Source organism: Pagrus major, chromosome 14 (genome assembly GCF_040436345.1).
Source record: "Pagrus major chromosome 14, Pma_NU_1.0".
In the NCBI taxonomy this organism is placed as follows: Eukaryota; Metazoa; Chordata; class Actinopteri; order Spariformes; family Sparidae; genus Pagrus; species Pagrus major.
This window is the reverse complement of record NC_133228.1, coordinates 3854531-3880949: the sequence shown is the minus strand read 5'-3', so window position 1 is coordinate 3880949 and position 26419 is coordinate 3854531. Positions and strand designations below refer to the sequence as shown.

Below are 26419 nucleotides of genomic sequence, written 5' to 3'. Positions count from 1 at the left end.
AATAAAAGACAGACTAAATGTGACATTTAAACTCAGTTATGTGTTATTGATAATAAATCTCATAAACTTGATGACTCAAATGCCACATCACTGTCATTTAAAATGAAACATTTGAAAGGAAGGAGTTCACAGTGTATTTCATCAGTGGTGGATCATCTCCTTCAGGTAAACGTCTTTGCTCACATGTTTGTACCTTTACAGTCTTAATTAGACTGATTTCTGAGCGGGGATCTGATAACCAACATTATTTTAACTCTGATATATTTGTATGTTGTAATCACATTAGGTACAGAAATCATATTGTTGTACTTCACTGGGAAGAAGTAGTTAAAGGGGTGATGATTCTCGTCAACCATCTCAGTAACAGAGGTTATGACTGTTGTATTGCAGTGTTCTTTTAGTTTAGTTCATTTATTTGACATGAACATCTGTGCTGCTACATACCTCCATGTACAAGCACCAGATGCACTAACCTGGGTGGTCATAGCAAGATTCTAATTTACAACACCTGTCCACAACACTTAGAATCAATTCATCTTATAGATAATTCAAATGAATAGTAGTTGTACTGCTCTCTGTAGATGGAGGAGTCTGTTCCTCCCATATAAACATGAATGAACAAATGATTCATCTGTTAACAGGTGTCATCAGGAACAAAAGGTGAGTATAAAATAAAACACTGTCACACACACACTATCCTTCATGGCGTTCAAATTTATTCAGTTACACATTGGTGTTTCCAACACAGTTTACAACACAAGGTCAGATAGTCACAACTGTTGAAAAAACAACTGGAGCTGGACGTTTCCACTTTTCCCTGCTGCTCCTCTCCCTTTGTTAACACTGAGGTGAAGAAAATCCACCATGAAACTCACAATGTCACAATTTGACCTAAGTGTGCAGTCGGCTGAGTGCCAGACAGACTGTAGAGTACCACATTTTGATCAAGGCAGGAGGAAAACAGTGTCCTTGAGGATTTTTGGGTTCTTGCTCTGCAGGGGAACTACAGTTGGACTCAGTAAAGTAAGTGGTGGAGGAGGATAGTGAAACTTTGGCTCTCTGAGGGTTGTTTGATCGTGATCCAAACAGCTTAAACACAAGAATCCATAAAGAGTACACTAACACAGGTCAGCCTACATCTCCTAACACAACACAGGTACACAGCAACTTCAGCCTACAAGCTGTTGGGGAGCAGATGTGCTTATTTTCTAAAGGAGCATACCAGTGTTTTCTACACTTCAAGGTGTCGGGTGATTGACAGGAAGTAGATGGTGACATGATGCAGCACTGATATGAAAACAAATCAAGCAGTGTGACATACATTTAAAAAAAAACACTGGTATTGTCCTTCAAAATAAGAGCCATACAGTCTAAGAGAGAGGGGGGGCGTTAGAAAAGGAGTGTGTGCGTGTCGACAGGCTTCTCTGCATCATGGCTGTGTGTTATGTGTACGGGTGTGTTCAGATGTCCTTCAGGTCCTTCTGGATGCCCCACAGAGTGTCGGCGCTCTTCCTCAGCTGGGACACCTCGTCGTCCGTCAGGGTCATGTTGACTACGCTGCTCACACCGGTGCTGTTCAGCACGCAGGGCAGAGACAGGAAGACCTCCTCACCAATACCATACATGTCCTGCAGAAACACAGACACATATACACAGTTAGGTGAGGAGGCTCTACCAAATATACGAACAAAAAGCATAACAATAACAGAGTATATGAGCATTTAAAGGCTGTGGTGTTAAGTGCAGGCTGAAGTGAAAAGCAAACCAATGCAAAAATCTGTATTTTTTGAAAGGCCATACCGAGTTGATTGACAGCAATCAGGACCCTGACACAGATCATATCTTATGGAGAAAATATTTTCACTGTGTTTTTTCTCTGCCTCAGCTCTGTGTGGTGTACAGATCCTGATGGACAGATAGCTGAGCCTGACTTCTTACTAACATAATTGCTGCTGACTGTACGCTCCTGTGTGAACACCAACACTGCCCTGTGCTCTGAGCTGCCAGACCAGGCAGTCAGCGAATAGCACTGCTACCTGCATGTCTAACTGAGCTAACCAGCTAATGAAAGCTACATTTAGCAGCAGGGAACAGTTACTTTATCAGCAAATAAATCTGTCTGTCCATCATGAAACTCTAAATGACTGACTTATTTTCTGCTACCAACATCTCTACAATAACTACTGGGTGATGAACATGTCGTGTTTCATTTGTTTAGGTATTAAAAATGTGAGTGTTTGTGGAGTCTTTCCAGACAAATGTGATCCATCAGCCAGCACTCCTTCGCAGGGTCTTCATCTATCTGCAGTGCAGGTTGCCAGATACTGTCTGTGAGCACAGGCATGAGGTACCAGACCTGCTACTGTCACTGAGACAGCACGTCAGAATGGCAAAGATTCTCACTTCCACCAAGGAGGTTTGGTTTTCACTGTTTCTGTTGGTTGGTTTGTCAGCAGGATTACATAAAAACTACCCAACAGATTTCCATGACACTTGGATGGAGAATGGGTCTCAGCACAGAATACATCTTATTAACTTTTGGTGTAGATCTGGATAAAGGGACAGATCCATGAATTCTTTCTCACTTTCTGGCGCATTTAGGTGGCTGGTATGTTTGAGTACAATTTAATACAGATCCAAAGAAAAATCTGGATCTAGCTGATGAAATATGTTTGATGTTGGATTAGGCTTGATTCAATTGATTCAATAAAAGGGGACTGATGGGCTCTAATGGATGTATGTACTCCATGGAAAGCCATTGTAGCTGAACACCTTGGGTGACAACAAAGAGAAGAAATGGTGAGGAGTACATAAGAAGGTGATCATTTGAAAGAAAGAAAGAAATAACTGCTGAAAGGGTTTGTGTGTGTGTGTGTGTGTGTGTGTGTGTGTGTGTGTGTGTGTGTGTGTGTGTGTGTGTGTGTGTGTCTGTGTGTGTGTGTGTGTGTGTGTTTGTGTGTTTGTGTGTGTGTGTGTGTGTGTGTGTGTGTGTGTGTGTGTGAGTGTGTGTTTGCCTCAGACCTTGACCATGGTGGACACAGGATGGACGCGGCTCATGTTCTTGATGATGCTCTCAGTCAGGTCGGCCACACTCAGACCGATGGCCCAGTTGGTGTAGCCCTTCAGCTTGATCACCTCGTAGGCACTGAGACACAAGCAGCACTCTGTTACTGTACACTGACACGCCATTAATTATAATTATTAACAGTCACATTTTCAATAATTACTTCACAGTCTGTATCTTCAAGTGATGTTAGAATATTTATCATAAATACATCTTAAAGTAATACAAACATCATTACACAGGTAAAATGGACAATAAATGATGCCTGAGCCATTTAGGTTGACACAGACTGCTGATCGGTCTTCAGAGTACAATGCTTAACATAATTGAGTCGTTGTCTTTAATGCACATTAGCCTGAGCTCGTGAAAGTTGCATTAACAGTACCAGGGTTGGAGGTTATATTCCCACTGAGACCACTTGAACTAAAACTGTAATCACTCATGGCTCAGATTACAGACGCACTCTCAGACAATGTTAAATAAAGACACTGAGAATCAGTGTTCATGTACATGATAGCAGTTATCACCAGATTTAATGTTCTTGTCTCTATTGAACCACCGTGGCAGGATGCAGTGTGCTCTGAGAGATAAAACTACAGGCTTCCAGCTCAAATCTCTGGCTGTGTCTCCTGGAGTTATGCCAAGAAAAACAACTGGATCATTCCAGATAAACTAACCTACATAGAAAGGATTTGTACTTGTACGTGTCTCCTCCTCTCTCAAAGGTATGTAAACTGATGAGAGGTCATATGACGGAGAGCTTAACAATAAACACAAGTCCCTGCTGTAAGAAGGGTGTTGGCTAATACTATCTGACCAGAGAGTTTAGCTGCAAGAAGGAAGAATTCAGCTGCTGGAGGCTTTAAAAATAGCGACAAAACCAACAGAGTTTTTGACTTACCCTGAAGATTGTGTAATATAGTTGGAAGCTCCAGAAAAAGTCAGTAAGTGGAGCATAAGTTTGTGTTTTGTCAAACTATTTCTAAAGTAAAGAGTATTCCTTATCATACTTCACTTTTCAGCATTTTAGGCAGGATAGGAGACATTTCAGGGATCGGTACTGGAACAACCCTTGTTTAAATTCTAATAACAAGTGCTCTAGAAGTTACTTATTGATCTCAGAGTATGGATAGTGAATCTAGGAACACAATGCACCTTTTTAGAAAAAACACTGAAGAAACCCTCCATGACAGATTGTACTGAGTCACAGATGAAATCATGTCAGGGCTGTGGCTCTTTCCACATATCTTTGTGCTGACATTAGTCCAGTATTCTGGACGTTGAACTGGATCATCAGCAGTTACTCAAAATTAATGACACCTAAATGTGCCCGACATTAAAGATTTAGAGGAGATATTTCCACACACTTCTTGCCTCTCTCTCACATTCACTCACAGTACCTGTCCACGACCGCCTTGTGTGTGGCCTTCCACTGTTCCTTATCAGCATCAGTGCCGATGTCAGGATTCAGCTTCTGCAGGTTGACCCCTGCTACGTTAGCACCGCTCCACACCGGCACTGAAATAGAAACACACAAACACAGTCTACACTGCACTTTGTTTGATTTGAAAGTAACATCACCTTTAACATCACTACCCTGATGATGCTGGACGGACAACATATCTGACAGGTTTTCCTATCATTGTTAACTGAGTCTGATCCCTACGAGTACCCACCACTGGTGTCTCCGTGCTCTCCCAGCACCCAGCCGTTAAAAGAGGTTGCGTGGATGCCGAGGCGTTCGGCCATCAGGTAGCGGAAGCGGGCTGAGTCCAGGTTGGTGCCGCTGCCGATGACACGGTGCTTGGGCAGGCCGCTCAGTTTCCAGGTCACGTAGGTCAGCACATCCACTGTGGAGGTGTGTTACAACCAGGGCTCATTGATATGCAACATACATGCAAACAAACCCAGATGATCATGTGTGTGTTGGTGTATTCACCAGGGTTGGAGACAACGATGAGAGTGCAGTTGGGGCTGTACTTAATGATCTGGGGGATGATGGACTTGAAGACGTTGACGTTCCTCTGCACCAGGTTGAGGCGGCTCTCTCCTTCCTGCTGGCGAACACCGGCCGTCACCACGACCAGGCGAGAGTTGGCTGTCACTGCGTAGTCTGGAGGAGGAGGACAGAGTGTGAAACAAGATCTGCTGAGTGATGTTGGAGAGGTTTCTCTCATTCTCATGTACAGTGCAGCTGTGTGTAAGCTGGAGGTCCTTACCTTTGTCAGCAACTATCTTGGAGGTCTTGAGGAAGAGGCTGCCGTGCTGCAGGTCCATCATCTCTCCCTTGAGACGATCCTCCATCACATCCACCAGAGCCAGCTCATCACACAGGTCCTGTTCACATTCACAATATAAAACCCAGTTTATCTGGAGGATTCTCAGTTTCTTATCTTAATTTCCATGCTAATGATGCTACTTTTTATTTTCTACATCTAATATTGTCATACATCATGCACACAAATATGAAATACACTTTCAAATCATTTCAAAATATAAAAAATCCTGATTGCGCTCCATGCTATATATGAACATACAGTATATGTATATTAAATATCAAAGACTATGTGTTATCATATACAGGGATACATTTGGATTAAATATTGTTTTTTTACACACAGTACATAAAAACTACATCTGCTCATATGTAGCCAAAATGATAATGTAGTTTTGTAAACTTACAATCTTATGGTATAAATGCATTTATAATACATGTTGTTGAACATACTTTGTAGTACTGTGTATCAATACAATATCTCTGACATGAATAAACATGTATGACATACAATATATGATTTGAATCACTCATTGTTAAACAATAGAGCTATATATATTGTACATGATTTACAAATATGTAGCCCACACAGAAAATAGAATGTCAAATATTTGAAAATGACATTATCTTAAAATGTCAGATGATATTTTATTCAGACATAAACATTTTTTCATGACATGTACTCTGACCACATCACAATTTAATACAGACAACTATTTATCTCAATTATCAGCATTTACAGTCTAAAGTATCTCTCTGTAACAATATACTAGACATATATGAAAATGGCTATTTTTCTAATATTTTGATATATATATATATATGATATAGAATCTGTGGCCATTGATGTAAGTGTTGGGTATTGGTGAGATACATTCTGTTACACATGTAGTTTACACGTGAGACATTATAGTCTTGTACGGGCTCTTATCTTTTTCTCTTTTGTCAGAAAGCTTAGGCTCAACCTGTGGCTGTGTCTTACCCGCAGCAGGATGCTGATGGCGCAGGCCATGCCCACCTGACCCACCCCGACCACCGTCACCTTGTTCCTGGGAGGCTCAGCAGGGCTGCTGGCCAGAGGGCTGATGAGCTTCTGCAGCACTGAGGACATGATTGCAGCTGCAGGGAGACACAGAGAGGACATGTCCTGGTGAGCAGGTCCCACGGCACAGCAGCTCAGACAGGAACTAGGACGAGACTAGACCTGAATGACTAAACTAGACCTGAATGACTAAACTGGTCATTCATTCAATTTATGACTCAATTTAAAAGAACTTAATTTTTCTTGATTCTGGCGGCCCCTGTGGACGAAAGGGGTATGAGCACCACCTCGTCATAAAAGTCTTGCTCTAACTAGTACATGCATATACAGAAACAGCCGATCTTCTCACAGTGGATCTTGATATCTTATGTAGGTCATATAGAGGCATCAGTATTGAGAATGTTTCAATTAAAAACTCCTTGTGGTACGTTCAGTTCATTTTCTGTCAATCAACTTATTAAATCATTGCTTCAAAGCTGATGAACAGTAGGAAACATAAAACAAAGCAAGTAGCTCTGCAGAACACAATTGTCTTCATTAGGGAATCAGTCAAAGTGTAAAAGATGACAAAATAGTCCCCAACCAACAACACAACACAACACAACACAACACAACACAACACAACACAACACTCCTGGCTAATAACAGAAATGCAAGCAGTTAGAGTTAAACCCCAGGACTGTATGTCACAAACACTTACAGGAGGATGAGCGGATGGGCACCAAGAAGCGAGACATCATGACAGTGTCCAAGTGCAGGAATCAAACCCAAAAACAAGTGACGCCTGACTAAAGCTCAGTGTCCATTTTAAATACTGAAGTCTAATCAGGTTTGTGCAAGTTATCATGTCCATTATCACACCATCCCTGCAGCAGTCTGTGCTGTATGTGTCACATTGACTGTAGTTATCATTGCTTATGGTGTCATCCTCTGACACCAGTCGGTTGATTGAGAGCCTCAATGAGAGCTGATAAAGCCACTAGCAGAACTGACAAATGTTACTTTTTACTCATTATTTCACAATGAATACTGGTACCACAATAATGAAATACATTCCAGTGTTTCCCATTGAACACTGATACTCTGGTGTACCGCCAAGGCCTGATTTTGCCACCATAGTTTTATAATGATGCGTAAAATATTTTTCAATTCAAAAGTATTAACAATTTCTAATGTTTTTTTCTATTCTACATGTGGCCACCAAGAATTGCTGTATAAATTGCGAGTTACTATGCACAGTATTACTAAATCATTATGTTGAATACTGAAGTGGATTTTAGTGGACTCTCTTCAAGCTCTGGTCACATAATGCATTCGAATCATCCCAGGAGAAACGTGTTGTAGGAGCACACAGTGAGTGTGAACTGTGCAGAAATAATGAATGCTGATATTTGCGTGATGACAGTAAAACTGAAGACGAGTGACACCCTGGGAAGTTGTTATAAAACCAAGAAAAACATCTTCAGTGTCTGTGTGCTTAAATTCAGGTCAGCTCTCTGTGAAGTCAGCAGAGGCTCTGCCCCTCTCTTCTCCCCCCTGTCCTTTCTGTAATGTTGTTCATGACTGACATTACAGAACATACACACCTGAAAACACAGTGGAGATCAATGCACTATTTAATCCCAGAAGTTTAAAAGTAATCTGTGAACTCTCCTCCCGTTGGTTGACCCCAGCAGCAGAAGTTACATATTGTACATTTAAAATGTATTTTAGACTTTTTCCCTTCTCTCTTGCAGAACATGTATTTGCAGACTGCAAATGTAATGTTTTCCATTATAACTGTAAAAAAAAGCTTCCACAGCAGCGACCACATGTTTGACACTGCGTGACTCTGCTCAGGTGCAGCAGTTTGCACTTGTTGCTGCCGTTGTTCTTCTTCTTCTGTGTTTTTCTTGGTGGATTGCAAATCAGCTTTCAAGATTTCAGATTCAGATTTTGTAAATGTTGCACTTATTAAGTCAATGAAAGCAATTTGGCCTCATATCATCAGCTCTATTTGTGGGCTAGAATTTCCCCAGTAATAATGAATAGCCGATGACATAAACTTCCCGATATTGGGCTGGTAATATATCAGGCCGATATATGTTGTGCATCCCTAAAAAAACAGCAGGCAAGTATATAATGTACATGTCAACCATCCTGCAAAACAACTGTAAACTGGGCTTAAACAGACTGTTTGTCACTTAGCACAGAGCTATCAGAAGCACTGCTGCACATGTAGAGACTGCTGTGAATCAACAGACCTGTCATAGGCCCCTCTATTTCATCATTTTGCTTTGGAAAGCAAGAACTAAGATGTTACAGGAGCTGAGACTAAAGAATCTGCCCACTGCAGTCAGGTCTGAACATCTTGTTTTCCTCCTGACATTGGAACCTTGTGCCTGGTAGTCAGTTTGCCTCAACCCAGCTGGAAGAAACACACCACAGTCACTTTCTATGTTTTGTCTATCACTGGCTAAACATTGCCTTGACTGTGGAGTCTAACAATTATGCTAAATGATCACGGTCAGCTCAAATAATCCTGAACAGGCCATCATGTAATATTTGGGACAGGAAACTAAATGGATGTATGTGCTCATGGCTGAACAGTCATTAATGGACTGAATGAAATGTTTGGATTCATTATGTATGGTTTAATACATCCAAGATGATCACACAGTCCAGCAGCTCATCCCGTCAGGAACAATGATGATGAACCAAAGATTATATTGACAGATACAGAACATCTTGTCCCAAGATATGAAAGCTGCAACAGTCACTCTATCTATCTGTTTATAACACTGTACCACACAGGACATCCTGGAAGAAAGCTTTGCATTTCTACAAATCACAGCAGTTTTCTACATAAAAACATCACTTGAATGAAATGAAACTCAGTCTCCATAAACAAGTTGTGCCCCTGCAGCTTGTCCTCTCAGGCAGCACCTGCCCCCCATCAAGCCGGTCTAGGCAGATGGCTGCCCCCCATTGAGACCGGTTCTGCTCGAGGTTTCTGCCTGTTAAAGGCAGTCTTTTCTCGCCGATGTTGCCAAGTGCTTACTCATGGGGGAAATGTTGGGTCTCTGTAAATAAATTGATGGAAGAGTCTAGTCTAGACCTGCTCAATTTGAAAAGGGTCATGAGATAACCTTTGTTGTGAACTGGCGCTATACAAATAAAATTGATTTGACATCCCTCTCAAGCTTTGTCAAATAAGCCGTTATCGTTAAACATTCATAAACTCATTCATACATTTGATACTTTTTAGCAGTTTTTTAAATGATCAGATTTTTTCACTTGTGTTTCCAACATGCTGTGATAATAAGCTATTTGTTTTTTTAGTTAAACCATCTGCAACTATTAAAAACTTTGAGAATCTTTAAGAACAGTAGTTTTACACAGCTGTAATTAAGAGAAATGACACGATAATGTTGCGTATCTTTATCTTTACCTTAAGCTCTTCACAGTTTTACTAATGCTAAAGCTGCAAAAGAGTTCAAAGTTTTAATCATTTATTTTAAAATGACACCAAACAATTAAATGAGCTCTTTTTATAAAACTGATACAACTTCAGAGTTATTTTAAATAATAACAAAAAGCTCTGCAAAATCCTCAGGTGACTGATTAATGTCTTGAAAGGAACATTTCAATGTGTTTGCCACACTGATAGCTTCATGTCATTATTGTAAATGTAGTGAGGAGCCTGTGGATGAGCTGGATGTAAGACTGGCCTGAGCTCGGGGTGGGCGGTATAGAAAGTTTATTATATAAATATTATAACCAAATTTGCCATACAGATTGAACTTGACCCGACTGTGCTCACTGGTACAGCACCTCATTTTGCATGGATGTTATTGTATTTAAGGCCACAACAAGCAATGAGGCCAAGTAAGCCTGCACACTGAGAGTACTGTAACTGAAGAAGTTACTTTGGACTGATGTAACATTTTGAGGTGTTTGAGGTGTTTCATTGTGTTTGAGTGTCCTGCTGTACCCTCAGTCAACTCTTAGTTTTGTGCAGCTTGATTTTATTGTATTTCATGAAAGTGTTCTTGAGGAATGGTTTTGTAAATGTTTCTTTTTATTATTGCATGTTTGCTTAATACATGTTATTAAAATATATCCTGTTCTATGTGAACTATGTCCTAGTAATACAGTTAAGAGTACAGTAATAGCTGCTCTGCAGTGGCCATACCAGTGTTTTACTCCTTCACAAGCATTTATATTGACATTTTATGAAAATGAAGTATACAGTGATGAACACTGTTACTGTCCACATTTCAGATTATACCGTCATATAAATTTGAGGTCATACAGCCTGAGCCATTCGCAGCAATAAACTGAAGAATGCAAACTTAAAGCACACACAGTCATGCTACATCAACTTCTCCCTGCACGAGGGCCACACTGAAATATCCACAATGAACACACCTGCAACACACACCTCACACTGCAAATACCCTCCCTCCGTCTGATGGCTCTATTCTCTCATTTTACAATTTCCCTTCCTTCATCTTTTTTTCATTCACCTTTTTTTAGTGGTAAATGCCAATTATGCATGATACTTAGGAAACACATTAAGTCTGGGTGAGAAAACATCAATAAAGTCTTTACAAAATGTATAATCAACAACGTACAGCTACATACATACACACACACACAGCCAGTCTATTACTACTTCTGCCTTTGTGTGTCACAAGTTGGTTTCGTCCTTCAGAGTTAAACTTCCTGCTGCACAGCTCTGATCATGTGCTTTTCTGTCAACACGTTTCAATATCAACAGGACCACAGCTTTTTATTATAGAGGTCAAACTGACCTGCAGTTATTCAAAGAGACAGAGGCACAAAATCATTCAAGCAAAAGACAAAAATAAGTGGTGAGTAAGCCGTACGTTCATATTGTGCACGAGTGAAACACACACACTGATCAGCAAACGAGCAGCAGCAACAGTAACATTCAAACCATATCAAGGTCAGGTTCACTTCTAAAACGGGTCGACACAACGAGGCACCGCTCACACACAAATGGGGCTCGGTGAACAAGTGACACCAGGGCTGTCTGACTGTATGTCACTCATCTATGACAGCAGACTCATATAGTGTTATATATAATACATCTACACAGCTGACTGTGGTGGGATAGTGGTGCCTTAGAGAGAGTTATATAATGAGACAGAAGATGGCATCAGGCCACCTGTTCAGGACACCCCGTGATCACAACAGCCCCCTGAAGGTCCTGGGCCTCAGCTATCAGCCTGCAGACAGAACAAAGCCTGCTGTCCTCTGATATCCAGCCTGCTGGGACACATATCAGTCCACATCAAGGTCAAACTGGCACTGGTACTCAAACAGGGGCAGGGGGAGGTGGTTCTCGTCCAGAGATTGTCCCCCCTCATGGCTCTATAAAAGGTCCAGGACAGTCCAGGACCTCTCAGGAGACAATAGGACTGCTGAACAACACAATGCCCCGTGTTAGCCTCCTGGAATCCATCTCTCACCACCATACTGCTCATATAACTGAGCCCATGAGTCCGGACACCGGCCTGCCCAGCCTCATGCTGCCTGGTCCCAGTGAGGTGACCAGCAGCTTTTGTCCCATGTCTCCTTTGAGTCTGGTACAATGGAGGTTATGTAAGAGCCGGGCCTGAGCCGTGCCGAGCCCCGAGCCCCTCACTGTGCTGGTGCTGACACACACTGTGCTGCTGCTGACACACACTGTGCTCAGCTTCAACACAACACGTATCAAATATAATATGAAAGTAAAGCAGCTTCTGTCGCTTCACAGGCAGAACTGAGAGTTCAAGTTCACTGCGAGTTCACGTTTCCTGTCTGCGACACGATGGAGGACATGTTCCACACAGACCCCCCGTCACACACACACACACACACACACACCAACACACTTATACATTACACACATTACACACAATGTCCAACAATAACCCGACAGTATTATCAGAGAGCGGAGCTGAGCTCCGGCACTTTCCCGGGTCAGAAGCCCATTAACAGTAAATGGCGCTCGGCTGTAATTAAAGTGAGTCTGCAGCGGCACCTCAACTCACAGCATCCATTACAGCTCCGGCGGTCAGCACGCAGCACACACACACACACACACACACACACACACACACACACACACACACACACACACACTGATAGCATTTTAAACATGAGCACAATACCTACATTTTCACAGCTGCTTCTAAATGTCGAGACTCTGGTCCGGTGGAGGAGACGGTGCGGCGGCTGGCACAGAGATGGAGAACAGGCAGAGTGGAGCTGAACAGTTAGCAGCGAGGAGGAGGAGGAGGAGGGGGGAGGAGGAGGGGGGAGGCTCGCTTCACGTGTGAGGAGGGGTACGGAGTAGAATGCCCAGCTGTCGTGAGGAGCCTACTGTACATACATGTCTGCTGAGGAAGGTGAGGCATGTGCAGCTGCAGATTACATGCTAGCCTGTAACTCATCTGCGTCCCTCTCTCTCACAGCAGCCATGAGGACACATGAACAGCAGCCATGCAGGATGTAGCTGCTGTAGTATCCTTATGCATCAGAGAGCTCATTTCCTAATGTGCACCCCAAACCATAAACATTTACTCATTAATGTGGCAGTGATGCTGAGCTAATGTAGCTAACACTGCTCTCAGTGTGCTGCTGAGGAGAGACCCAGTATGAACTGGACCCACAGAACCTGTCCACTCTCACAGCTGTCCCCTCCCAGAGTCCTCCAACCACATTCAAATACATGTGTGATGACCAAAACTGCAATGCTTTATATTAACATCCTTGTAATAAGCATTAGTTAATAGGTGATAAAGTGTTAATGATAGCACCATAAACACGTTTATTGTTAGAAGACATTTATAAGCACTTGTTAACAGTTACTAGACACATAAGATCATTAATAAAAGGCACATTTATTGACTTTACTAACTTATTATGTTGTTAAACCGTAACTAAGTTGCTTTATTAACCATAGCACATGCTTTATTATGTATTTATTAGTAATCAACGCTGGACTTATCAATGAATGATGCTTTTTGAAGCTACTGGATCTAAAGTGAGAGCAATGCTTCACTGAGATTACAGAGTAAATCCTTAAAATGCACTTATTAACATTCGTTAAACTTTACCAGCCTGCTCATACACAGCTCTGTTTTTGTCCTCATGCACAGCAAATGATCAGAAACTCGTAGGGCTTTTATGAACGTTCTTAAGCAGTCTGTTAGGTTTCTGTTAGTGCTCATAAATGTCTCATGATCTAACAATAAATGTGTTTGTGATTATTGATACTTATATAGTCTTATTAACAAATGTCAGTATTAATAAACATCTTAGAAGGAGTTATCAGAGTCTCATTACCTATTAAGTCACATTTATTACAAGGACAAATAAAAGTATGAAAATATGATAACGTCTCTTCACCATGGTTGTATTTCTGACTGGTACTGATGATGAGCAGTATAACCATGTACATTTAATCAAGAACTTGACTTCACTACAGTTTTGAGGAACTACTTTGCTTGAGTATTTCCAATATTTTGTTATTTAGTGCATTACAGAGGAAAATATTTGTATTTTTCCACATTTATCTATCAGCTACAGTCACTCTTCCATATATTTACTATATAACTTGTTATGAAGTTTCGTGTCATACTTAAGTAAAGGTTCTGGAGATGTTTTCCACTAACGATGATCAGACACTATAGAAGACACAATTCAATGCTCAGCTCTCTAATCTTTCAGTTGAGTTCTTTGTAGTAAGGCGGCTGTACAGAGGCAGTTTCCCTCACTGTTAACTCCACAGGTGTGTTCACTCCTTATCCGAGTAGACCCGGACACAGGTGGACTTTCACCTGCGAATTAAACACTCGTTTTCCTTCAGGGAGAGTGTCAAGATCAAATATTTATCTTAATTTAGTGATGGACTTTGTCCAGCCTGCTGGAACATGTGGTAGAGCCTATTAGTATTATGCGACCTACGTTATGTTATATGACCAAGTCATCTGCAGGTTAAGGGCAGAAAATTGTCACAGAACAATGATTAACTCTGGATGTATGTGCGCTCCTTGTACATACTGTATATATTCAGTCTAAATGCTCACTGCTCACTCACTCCAGGGAAAAAATCTTCTCAAGGACTGTGACCATGTCAATAATGTCCTGCTCTTCAGCCACATCTTCCTTCAAAAGTTGAGGAGTTGTATTTACCTTGTCATAGTCAGGTAACCTACATTAACTGTTGCATAACAAATAATCCATCAGTCACTTATCACTAAGGCTGGTCTCAAGTGATTTATGCGTTCAACGGTCACTCGGTCACAGAGAAAGAGGAAGTCTGAACAAAGGCACAGTGTTCAACTCCACAGAGTCTCTCGTCCTCCTTCCCTGCCTCACACCCTGTGCCTGATTTCTTTAATGATCTGGTACATTCACCTTCATTCATTCACAAATGATCCCTTTGTGCAAAGTATTGATTTAAGATATTTATTAGATATTTTATGTACATTATAATAATAAATGTAATAAATGTAACTTTCACCCATTAGAAACAAATGGTGGGATATTTTTACATTGTGAATGAATTGCACTTTGTATGGCGGCACATACATGAGAACATGCTGTTCCCTGCATCCCCCTGCTGATGCTGCACATGTGACACATGATGGTGATGAGGATGATGATGGTGGTGGTGATACAGGCTGGTACCCAATAGGATGCCGCAGTCGTGCCTCTCTTCATCCAATGGAATGCCGATCCCTTGAAGGTGCCCACTCAGCTGCGTCAAAGGCCATTGTGTGTGTGTGTGTGTGTGCGTGTGTGTGTGTGTGTGTGTGTGTGTGTGTGTGTGTGTGATGTGAGGGGCCATTGCATGTGAAGAGTGAGAGGAGTGATGGAGGGATTAGATTGGCCAGTGGAAGAAGGCGGGGCTAAAGGGCTGTTACATAAGACAAAGGCCCCCTATGCTGCAGCCTCACTCTCTCTCTCTGTTTATCTGTCTGCCTCCCTCTGTCTCTTTATCTCTGACCTGCCTTCATCCTCAACGGTCTCACATATTTCTCACAGTATTCTGCATAAACAGTCTTCATGTTTGTTTCAGTGGTGATCAAACAGACTGCTTTACTGCTTTTTTGAGGCTGCAGGGTTGAGTTGAGAGAGAAGAAGACCCCTTTGGACAAAGAACTGAACACACACATATATAAGGATTGATTTTAAGTGATTTTATTTGCCATTTACAGAGGTACAGAGTAAAGCAGAATTTTTTGCACAGTCGCCTCAGTCATTTAAAGGGGCAATATGTACATTGTGGACAGAATTTTAGTTTAAAACCTAAACAACATTATAAACAGAAACAACAGTGTTGACGTGATGTCAAAGATGCCTATGTGCGGTCTAATAGTGGAGTTATAGAGTGGTGTAGTAATGAGTCCTAAAACCCAGAATCATCCGGTTCCCTCGTCTCCAATTCAATAAGTTAGTTGAATGTGTTTTCAGTTAAATGTGTGAAATATGGTGTGTGGTTACCACAGACTGAAGATATTTACACGTTTTGTTCTCCAACATAAAATCCATCATTAAATGTCCCACAGTTTAATTATAAAGCTCTTCCGTGTGTTAAAAACGGTTAGCGGTTGCTAACAAGTGTCTAAATGAGACTACAGAGGTTGTCGGGGACAATAACCGTCATCACAGCGAGCACAGAGACTCATCTACTCACTAGTCCGTCTTTACAGGCCCACTTTAGCTACAAACTATTCTAACTCTGACTTTACAACCTGTACTTTGATCAGTTTATAGAAAACCTGTATAGTAATTGTGCAGTAAGACTCTTAGTGGTGGTGCCGTTTAAGTCATGTGACTGTGATGTCGTCTGTTTATAGCCTAACATTAGCTTTTTACTGCTACACATTTCATTTATGCTTCAAACATCACAGTGGTGTTCATCTGTGAAGATTATCTTGATTTATTAATTTATCTATTTATGCTTATTTTCTGCAATAATCCAAAATGGAAAAATCCAATAGTCTTTTTGGCAAGGGAACCAGGATGATGCTACCTTCTGGTTAGCCTACAAAAACACATCATCCCTGCAGCCATGGCCGTACCCAGCATTGAGGTCACCGAGGTCCGGACCTCAGTATTTTTTTCGAAGTACACATCATAAAAGTTGTCCAATAATTACCTAAACATAACTCTACTTGAAAGACGCAAAAATATTGTACTGCGCTAAGATACCCGGTGTTATCGTCTGACCAGCAGCACCGGAATAACGGTGGTTTATTAGCCTACATACACAGAGAGAATCATTTTAGTAGCCTCCGAATTAAATTAAAGTGAAACAGTATTACTTTGTCACTTCTATCAACTGACGATGGGGGGCGCTGCAAAAGCAAACCAACCATGAACCTACCTAAAGGCAAGACAGAAAGAGAAGAAAAATAATAGATCAATACCAGTGATGTCTTCAATACGGACAGAGACACCAGAGTATTTGTAAGTCATCCCTCCCAACCATAGACTGATAAACTATGAAAATCGAAATTGATGTATGTTATGAGGTAGCCTACCCACTGGCAGAGTTTACGCTAGACTTTTGTGACGGTCCAAATGTCCGTAAATACTTCAGAACCATGGCTTGTGTAACGTTAGACTCAAACAAAGTTTCTTAAAATCGGCTCACCAATAACAGGCGGTGGGCCGAACGCGTTTTGTATGTATGTATGATTAACACACCACCATGATTGGCTGTTGACTCGCAGCTGCAGATTTCTTGAGCTGGTAGAGCGACAGGCTGGGTGGTGGAGCAGTGGCAGGGCAGCCTGTCAGCAGCATGCCTGTCCACTCGACCTAACGAGCCCAGAGACACTGGAAGAGCGACTCCAGAGGATGAGTGACTCCAAGAAGTGCAGCAGAGGACCTGGAGAGAAGCTGAAGAGGTCGGTGTGTTTACCTGCAAAACTACAGTTTATAAACCACACAAAACAGACATTACCAGAGCTACTGTGTGAGTTCACAGTTTGAGTCAAGCATAAAGAACACAATCAGAGGTGGAGTGGAGCGGGTGTTCTGAGAAGCCTGACTCATAATACCACTTTGTACCTCAAGAGGTGACAGTCTGATTGCCCCCGTAGTTACATCTGGGAGAGTCTTCTCATCCCCGAAGTCATAGTCCTGGTCAGAGCCGCTGTAAATCACCTCCACACTGTATCCCCTGTCTTCAAACTGACATCCGTCAGCCTCAGAGGCTGTGATCAGTCTTAGGCCTGGACTACACGAATACGATATATTCCTAAACGCACATTTTTCTGTCCAATTGGGCCTCTCAACCACAGGAACGGAGATACTTTTAAACGGATAAAAAAGTGGAGAAATAAAAAAATTTCCAATTGAGTGGATCCGTGTAGTGATGTTAAACGGAGCTGGTGTTGACGCGATGACGTCAAGCGCCTAGCGACAAGCTGTTCGCACATGCGCATTGAAGCAAAACGGTTGTCATCAACAATGACCGACATGTACCAGCCTATCTATATGTGCTTTGCACTTTAAGGTCTCATCTCAGCTCTACACATGAACGTAACGTTGTTGCAACAACTCCACTACATCGTCAGTTCACACAAAAGATTCTATTTTCGTTTTCTTCGCCATAACTTCTTACCCTAACTGCCGCCGTTTGACTGCTTCTTCTGGACCGTTTGACTGTGCATGCTCATAACATTCTTCTTCTGTGGTATTTTACATTTTGCTAGTCACCACCTGTCGGCCGGGCATGGCATTGCAGGCTTCAGAGGCGATCGGTTTCAGTTTTGCCTCTTCGTATGGACAGAGATATTTCTCTGGTGTGGACAGAGTTTTTTTTTTTAAAAACGAGGACGAAAATATCCGCTTAAAAAAATATCCATATACATGTGGTCAAGGCCTTAGTCTGCTGTCAAGCCATATTCACTGGGAGCCTACTGAGCCCTGTTAGTTATCACTCGGCTGCTTAAATCTATCATACATCCACTCAGGGAATCAACAGTGTTCAGTATTCCTACTCTGGAATAAGACCTAACTCCAGGTGCACAGATTGGTAATTTGATAAAACACCAACTCATATGCACCGTATCAGATAAAATAATAAAGGTCATGAAAGCAGGCTTTGATACAGGGCCTGAGCAGCACCCACAGCTGCTTGCTGGGTCATTCAGTGTTTCATTTTGTAATGAAAAAAAAGTTACAATTAAAACAATTACCAGTTGCCACACAGATCACCTTGTCAAAACTGATTATCTCTCGTTAAAAATATTTTGACAAGTGACAACTGATGTGATGCTTATGATCATGTTGTCATTCTTCAGTGCACTGCAACTCTCCTGTTCACATTCAGGAAGCTTATATTACTTGATAAAAAAAACTGCACAGAAGATTTGGTGCAAAGTTGCTTTACACTGACAGAAAGTGGAACACAGGTGTTGATCCAGAGCATCCCAAACATGATCATTGGCTTACATGTCTGATGGGTATGCATGATCAACTGGGTCCAGATCCTCTCAACATGGAACCGTGTATTATCATGCTGCAACTTTAGGTGATGGTGGCAGATGAATATTTCAATGGGCCTCAGTATACCAGGAGATGTAAATCAGGATTCATGTGTGAAGAGAACACTTCTTCAAAGGTGAGAATTTACTCACTCAAGTTGGTTCCAATGATGAACTGCTGTCAGGTCAAGACCCTGGTGAGGACAACGAGCACCAGATGAGCTTCCCTGAGACACTTTCTAACAGAGTGTGCAAGAAGCAAGATGTGAAGGGCTGGTGTGGTTACATGTTGTCAGCGGTTGCGAGGCTGCTTGGATGTGCAGCCAAATGCTTAGAAATTACACTGGAGACCAGTTATGATAGTGTAATAAATATTCAATTCACAGGCAACAGCTCTGGTGGACATTCCTGCAATCAGCATGACAACTTATGACAACATCTGTGACATTGTGTTGTGATAAAACTGCAAACCAAAAACGTTTTAGCAAAATGTAAACTCTAGCTGTATAATATATGTAAGTATGCATAGAGAATCAAGGCTTTGTGTAATGGCAACAGACAGAAAAACAGACCAAAGTAACTGATGGGAAGGAGCCAATCAGCTGCCTCTGAGTAGCACCACTGCATGAGCTGATGTACAGCTGCAGGGTCAGTGTGTGCAGTCTGTGTCGTCTAACTGCAGATATTAAACTGTTTGGTCTGAGTGTTTGTGTTGACCTTAAAACAGAGAGCGGGGCTGATGCAGTCAGTCAGATGTGAATATTTTAGTGAGGTAGGAGTAAAAGCAGACACACACACACACACACACACACAAACACACACACAGACAAGGAAAGGAAAGGAAAGGAAATAGTTATTTTTGAATAATGTCTTCTGACCCTTTAGTGGGTCAGGTCAAAAATAACTTTTTTCCAAACCAGTGTGACAGCTGCAGAAATTGAAAAAGGAACTTGTTGATGAAAGTTCATTAATGCCCACAGAAACATCAGTTGAAGGAAAAAGAATTACGCAAATTTACACCACTGCTAGATTTTGTATCTCTCCAACACTGATATGTTCAGATAATCAAAGCGCTACATGAAGTCCATTTACCTGTTAGTTCCTGATTCCAGCTTTATATTCAGGGTTGCTCAGTTTCACCAAAAGTTTGGAGTGAGACTTTGGGGGAAGATATCTTCAGTCACTGGCAAAATAAGCCAAGTTTAGAGTAATCTCTTATTTTAAATTAACATTAGAATTACAATGTTGTGGTGTCATTATTTGGTCTTAATTATTAACCATCAGTATTTGCTCATTTTCTCACTCAGCTCCATGCCAGCTGCTCTCCTTGCCCTGTCCCTCTCTCTTCACTCTCTCTTCACTCTGAATATACCAGAGAACATGGAGAAATGTTATCAGTCAATAGTGACTAGAAAAGAATGTTCATACACATAGTTTACATTAAGATTAGACTGTTGTGATGTCATTATTCAGTCTTGTTTTTTTCATTTTTGCAACTTAAAACCAGTTTCCTGCAGATTCACATATTGTTCATAATGGACCAGCAGAAGTAGAAATGAAAATAATTGTAAAATCTGATAAAACAAGAACAATTCAGACACATAAAATAAACATTTTTATTTATAAACTTTAGACAGATACAAACGGATGTAAAATCCCATCCTCAGGTCGACCTACAGTCATTATTCAGCTCACAATATTTTTGAATTGTTTGCAGCCTGTTGCACCAAAATTAGTTTTCTTTTCCTAAGATGGTGACAGCATGACCCGCCCTACTCTGCCTCTGATTGGTTGTTACTCATTGCCTTTCATTGGGTTGGTTAGACTTGTGGACTGATGATTGGTTAGGGTTAATATCTGGGTAAGCCAATCAAAGGCAGAGTAGGGCCCCAAGTATGGCAAGCAGCAAGTGAGGAAATCTGTTAGAGGGAAAAAATAAAAACCTGTGAAATAGGAGGATTAGGAGGAAAGAGAGAGAGTGGGACATCAGCAGTGGGGGAACATGGCAGAAATTGAATGTCCAGATGTTACTCTGTGGACTGATGGTTTATTTGGACCAAACCAGAGGTGATTTTGGAAAGACAAACCAAGACAAAAGACAATGAAGTGTGTTTCCCGATGACTTTACAAGGCAATTAAGCTCGTCTGAGAAACCTGAATTCAGACATGTACGGTTGTATTTTCTGTTTGGTTTAGAAAATAGAAGTGAGATAATTTCCTTTATTGATATTTTGAGAGTTTATTCTGTTTATTTATTAGACTCAGTAGTGACCTGGCTGCTTTGGCAACTCCCAGCTGAATCTGCAGGGCTATCAGCCTGTACCTCTAGTGGTACACACTGGTATTAGGAGACAGGACGGACCAGGGCTAGCAGGTTAGCATGCTAGCTTCCACTTCAACACTGTTGTTTCTTCACACTCTGTTGATTATGTTTTCAACTAACATTCTGCCTATATCATACAAATTACCCCTTTAGAGTATTTACCAGGTGATATATTGTATTAGTATAAATTGTTCTGTACTTTCACATGAAAGCTGAAGTGACCTGTAACAGCTTTGTTTCACTCTTATTTAGCTTTATTACTCATGAAACTATTAATAACATACATATTGTAATGTATATACAAGTATGTATGTATGTATATATATATATATATATACATACTGTGCTGAAGCTTTATGACCATCTTATCTGTGCACAGTAAGGTCACCAGCAGTGTGAGTGTACACAGTGTTCAGCTGGGTATAACAATAGGTAAATCACACACAGGTCAGGCTTACATAATGAGAGGAGAGCTGCTGCATGTGGACTGAGTTGTTGGGGACAACACACTGCAGTCAGTGAAGTTATGACTGTAAATATGGAGGTGAAACGGACCGTGCCATGTTTACACTTTACTAACACTGTGCAAGGTCAGGTTAAGGCCTCTAACCACCCTGCAGTCCGTCCCAGGAAGTAGCAGCCACCAAGCAGAAGGCAGCGTGTGGACAGAAGCAGCAATTGTGCTTTCGTAAGTCAGGGATGAAGTTTGGCAGGACGAGGGGTGAAGTGGGTCAGACAGAACGATTCCATTGCTAAATAACCAAAGTGAGCTTACACAACTGGAGCTCAGGGTGCGAAGTTAGGACATATCACTGCCTGTGGTGCTCACTTCAGTGGAGCACAACATGTATGTAATGTATTAGTGTGTTACCTTTTCTGTTCATATCCATCTTTTGGTTCCCATTCCAGTCTGGACACAGTGTACAGTACAGTGTGTTCTATTGCTGGTATGCTGCAGGGCCCATTATTTTCTGCTGGAGAGGTTAACTGTAGTTAACCAACCAAGTGGAACCAACTTGTATAGAACAAACTTGATTTTGAGGTTCCTGCGAGGTTCTGTGGCCAGATGCCCACTTTCCCTAGTTCATATTCCACCTGTGCTGATAGGCTGAGACACCTGTCAATCAAAGGAACATTAAAATTACATTTAAATTTAGATTTACTGTATGACCCAGTGAGGGTGTGAGACTGATATGATCATCAGAAATGCCTCCAATACTGCCTAAAATGCTGGATTGAGCATCAGTGAGTGAATGAGCTAATGCAATGATGCGATACCATGTAATTTATTTATTGGAAACATGACCCTGCAGTGTGCTGTACACCTGTATGCTATGTACCAGATGTTTTGCTGCACAAGTAGCCAATAAGGCTCTGCAGTGGGTGGTTAAAACCACCCAGAACATCACTGGAACCCATCTACTCAGCATCAGTTATATTGGTGAAGCCACATTAGGGGTAGGATACTATTATACTACTATTACTTTAAAGATACAAAAGGACAACACTCACCCAGCCAGAAGGAAAAAATAGATTTAGTTTTATAGATATAAGATATAGTTTCAATCCAATTGGTCTCATCAACCATCAGGCAGCTGTTTTAAGACAGAAAAGCTCTGATAATCCAACTGTACCTGATGGCACTTGTGGACCGGTCCAATTTGCCAGATGTCAAATGTCAGCCATGAGCAAACTGAATAAACCAGAACTGGCCCAAATTTGGGACCAGTTACTTACATTTCATTTGTCTTCTCTGCTCTCAGTGCAGGTCAGGATGGAGTGTGTTATTTTAAACTTTTGTTCCATGATGAGGCCGCAGTGGAACCCTGACACTGGAACTGTGATTTAGAGCTTCATAAATAAACCTCACTGTATTTTTGACACATGCAGCTGTTCCTTCATAATTTCCCCAAAACCCTTCTGTGCCAGCTAACGCTGAATAAGGACGAAAAGCACTGCTTGCAAAAGCTTCACAAATCTTGACTATCTAGAAGTCCAGCTGTGTGCAGCTACAGATGTATAATGGATGTAGTTCAAGCTGTGAGTCCTGTTCAGGCTGTAGTCCAGCTTACTTTTCCAGTAAGCCCCCTCCCTGCTGCTTCCCAGGCCTGCTGTGGAGTGGATTCCTCCCACTGCAAATTCCTGACAGCGAGCCAAGCCATGTGACCAGGAACACCGGCTGCTATTTCAGAGTGACCTCCAAAACTCAGCACAGGGCCGGAGCACAATAGATGCATGAATGCATGGATGCACATGCGCCAACGCTCTCTGCTCTCCTCTGCCCCTGTTCCTGGTCTCAGAGAGGCAGTGTTGACTCTTCCCCTCCTCACTGTGAGAGCCAGACAGCAACAGACAGGTCCAAGTTTTTGTTTGCTTGAAGAAAAAAGTCTTAAAATTCCTCATGAGCTTCTCAAGTTAAAATGCTAAGATCATCAGAGTGTGAACCACAGTCAAAGTATCACGGAAATATGAAAACCGAGGCTCCTCTTTGGATCTGGTCCTCTGGCTGGATTAATACCTGAACAAAGAGGACCACTGTCCCTGGCCTAGAATGTATTTGAAGACAGCTACAGTTGCAATCAAAATTATTCAACCCCCATTGCATTTTAGGTTTATTGGCAAAATTTAAATTTTTTCAGGTGTTTGCAATAAACAAATTACACAAGAACAGTTTAAATAGTTAAATAAACTAATATTACAAGGATTTTATCCAAATTCAACACTAAATCCTACTTTCAATGACTACTGCAGTCTCAAAAATATTCAACCCCCTGAATAGAATTCCTCATAAGAGACACATTTGCAAATCAGGTGTGGTCTCAACCACACCTGATGCAACCAATCAAGGGCTTCATTAGTTGCATCAGGTGTGCTTGAGATAGAACACCTCAAATACCTGCACTGTTGATGGTGACGTTTCATTGCATGTAAGAAATATGGCTAAGTCAAGAGAATTGTCCAAAACCTTCAGAGAAGAGATCATTGCCTTGCACAAACAAGGAAAAGGATACAAAAAGATAGTGTAGCACCTTTGGTCCTGACTTTTAGGTTAAAGAGACATCACATCGCTCTAGGTCCGGTAGGAGTTGCACCAGGAGTTTTCTCACAAAAAGGAGTGGGTGTGGTTTAATTTGAACAGGTGACACTTTAATATCAATGCACAACAATAATAACATTGACAGCTTAGCTGTACTTTTATTTACCAAATAAGGCGCCACAAAAATAAAAAAAACACAAAATCAGAGTCCATTGAAGTTGAGCTCTCCAACTCAAGAAAGTTCAGTTCTGAAAAAGGGATCCAATTGTGTGGATGTTCTGTATCAATGTCCATTCAAGTATTTCATCCTAAATCTCTACTACCCGGGTATGTGAAGAGTGTGTGTGTCTTATCTGTTCTCAGAATGTGTGATTCAGATGATCTGGAGTCTCAAGGTAGGTTCTGTGGCTGGCCACACCACATCTCCAACTCTCTCTCTCTCTCAGAATCGCTGGGCTGGGCTCGCCATCTTAATCGTCTCTCTATCTCTCTGATAGTTGATCAGACTAGCACGGAACAAAAAAACCAACCAGAGGTTCATCAAGCATGAATTCTCATAAAGGGGGGTTTATCCTCCTCGGCTCACAGCTTATCCGGACGAAGCCTGGATTTGCCTGTGACTACCGTCTCTGCCTGCGGACGTCTGTTTTAATTTAGCCGTGGCTGTCTGCTACTGTTTGCTACAGTTTGCTACTGTCTGCTTCGTGGTTTTAGAGGGAACTGCGTCACACACAGGTGCAGACTTCTTCATGCGATACCTGTCTTAGGCTCACGGGAAAACACTGCCCCCTACAGGAGATGAACTGAGTGTCTAAATGACATATACAGGGTTAGTGACCTGATTTTTTATGTGGGTTACAATAGCAAAGGCACTGAATGTTCCTAGATACAGTTGGAAGCATAGTTCACAAGTTTACAGTTAAAGAAACAGTTTGTTTCATTTGTGGTGGGGGTTGAATCATTTTGATTGCTACTGTCGCTGCACCCGCAGCACACGGCAAACCCTCCACTGATCAGAAGTAGTATTTAAAGGGAAACTCCGCCTTTTGTAAACATTAAAGTGCGTTGACAGCTGTTGAGGAGCACTACTGCACATGTGAAAAAAGTAGTATGAAGCCTTTTGTGGCTCCAGAGGAAGCTGCATGTAATCTGAGAAACGGCCTCCAAGTTGCATTGTGGGTAATGTACGTACCAGGTTTTGAAAAGCAGTCCATGGTCTCAGTACCCTCACATTATGGACAGATCAAAAACAACTGGATAAGAAAAGAGATAAAACCTGCTGCAACCTGACATGCACCACGCTGCCTTCAGGAGGAAGATAAGGCTGGGTGATATACCACATTTAGTAGGTCACTGCTATCACTGGGCCATAAAAACACAGATCACACAAGGTAGAACATTTTTCACTGATATTGCAACATGTTTTCATGTCACTAAGCACAGTAAGGCAGGTGCATTGTTAGCTATTCTTGTGGACCTGTGGTGTGTTTGAATACCTCTCTGAGTTTATATTGTTCTCACATGGTGCATATTCCTAAATACAACTGTGTTCAATCAAATGACTACAAAATGAGATTCTGACACCTCGGGCTCAGGTAGTGCTACTGCAGCACAGGAGTACCAGCTGTGTCTCTGTATCTCACAGGGACAGAGCACAGAGGGCTGGAGGCTGTGGCCCCCAAACAATTGATTTCAATCAGATGACCTTCCCAACATAACGGGGAGTGCAGGGTTAGTCTGCTTCAAACTAATTCATTCGTACAAAGTGTTGTCTGAACATGTTTTAAGGCAAAAGTATATCTAGGATCTGTCTGAGTCTGGAGAATCATCACCAATTTTGCGTTTAGTATGTTTTTCAGCTCCGCTCTCATCAGCGGCAGCTGTTTCCAGTGAAAACAGCTCTGAAAACCCACTGAACACATTCTGCTCAGCAGCAAACAGCAGACAAATGGTGTTAGAGAAGAGCTGGTGGACACAGTGGAGCATTTAGCAGGTAGGAGACAGATATATTCCTCAGGAGTTGGTGGAGACCAAACAAGAGCTAGAAGAAGAGGGGCAGTCATCAGGTGGACACACACACGACTGAATGGTCATGTTAATGTGTAAATTAGCAGCTGTTTGCTAACACATTCACCATAATAACTTTATAAGGCTCATTTATCAATGTTTTGTGTGTTTAAT

At 41.7% G+C, this 26419-nt stretch overlaps 1 protein-coding gene across 1 annotated transcript; it reads right to left on the bottom strand.

The window, feature by feature from the left end:
* Positions 1 to 694: 694 nt before the first annotated feature.
* Positions 695 to 12658, bottom strand: ldhba (lactate dehydrogenase Ba). The gene is made up of 8 exons (XM_073480951.1): positions 12547 to 12658; positions 6322 to 6458; positions 5284 to 5401; positions 5004 to 5177; positions 4741 to 4914; positions 4465 to 4582; positions 3022 to 3145; positions 695 to 1628 (listed from the first exon to the last, which is right to left on the bottom strand). Exons 2-8 carry the CDS (start codon positions 6448 to 6450, stop codon positions 1461 to 1463), a joined length of 1005 nt encoding a protein of 334 aa, XP_073337052.1. The 5' UTR covers positions 6451 to 6458; positions 12547 to 12658; the 3' UTR covers positions 695 to 1460.
* Between the last annotated feature and the right edge of the window lie 13761 nt (positions 12659 to 26419).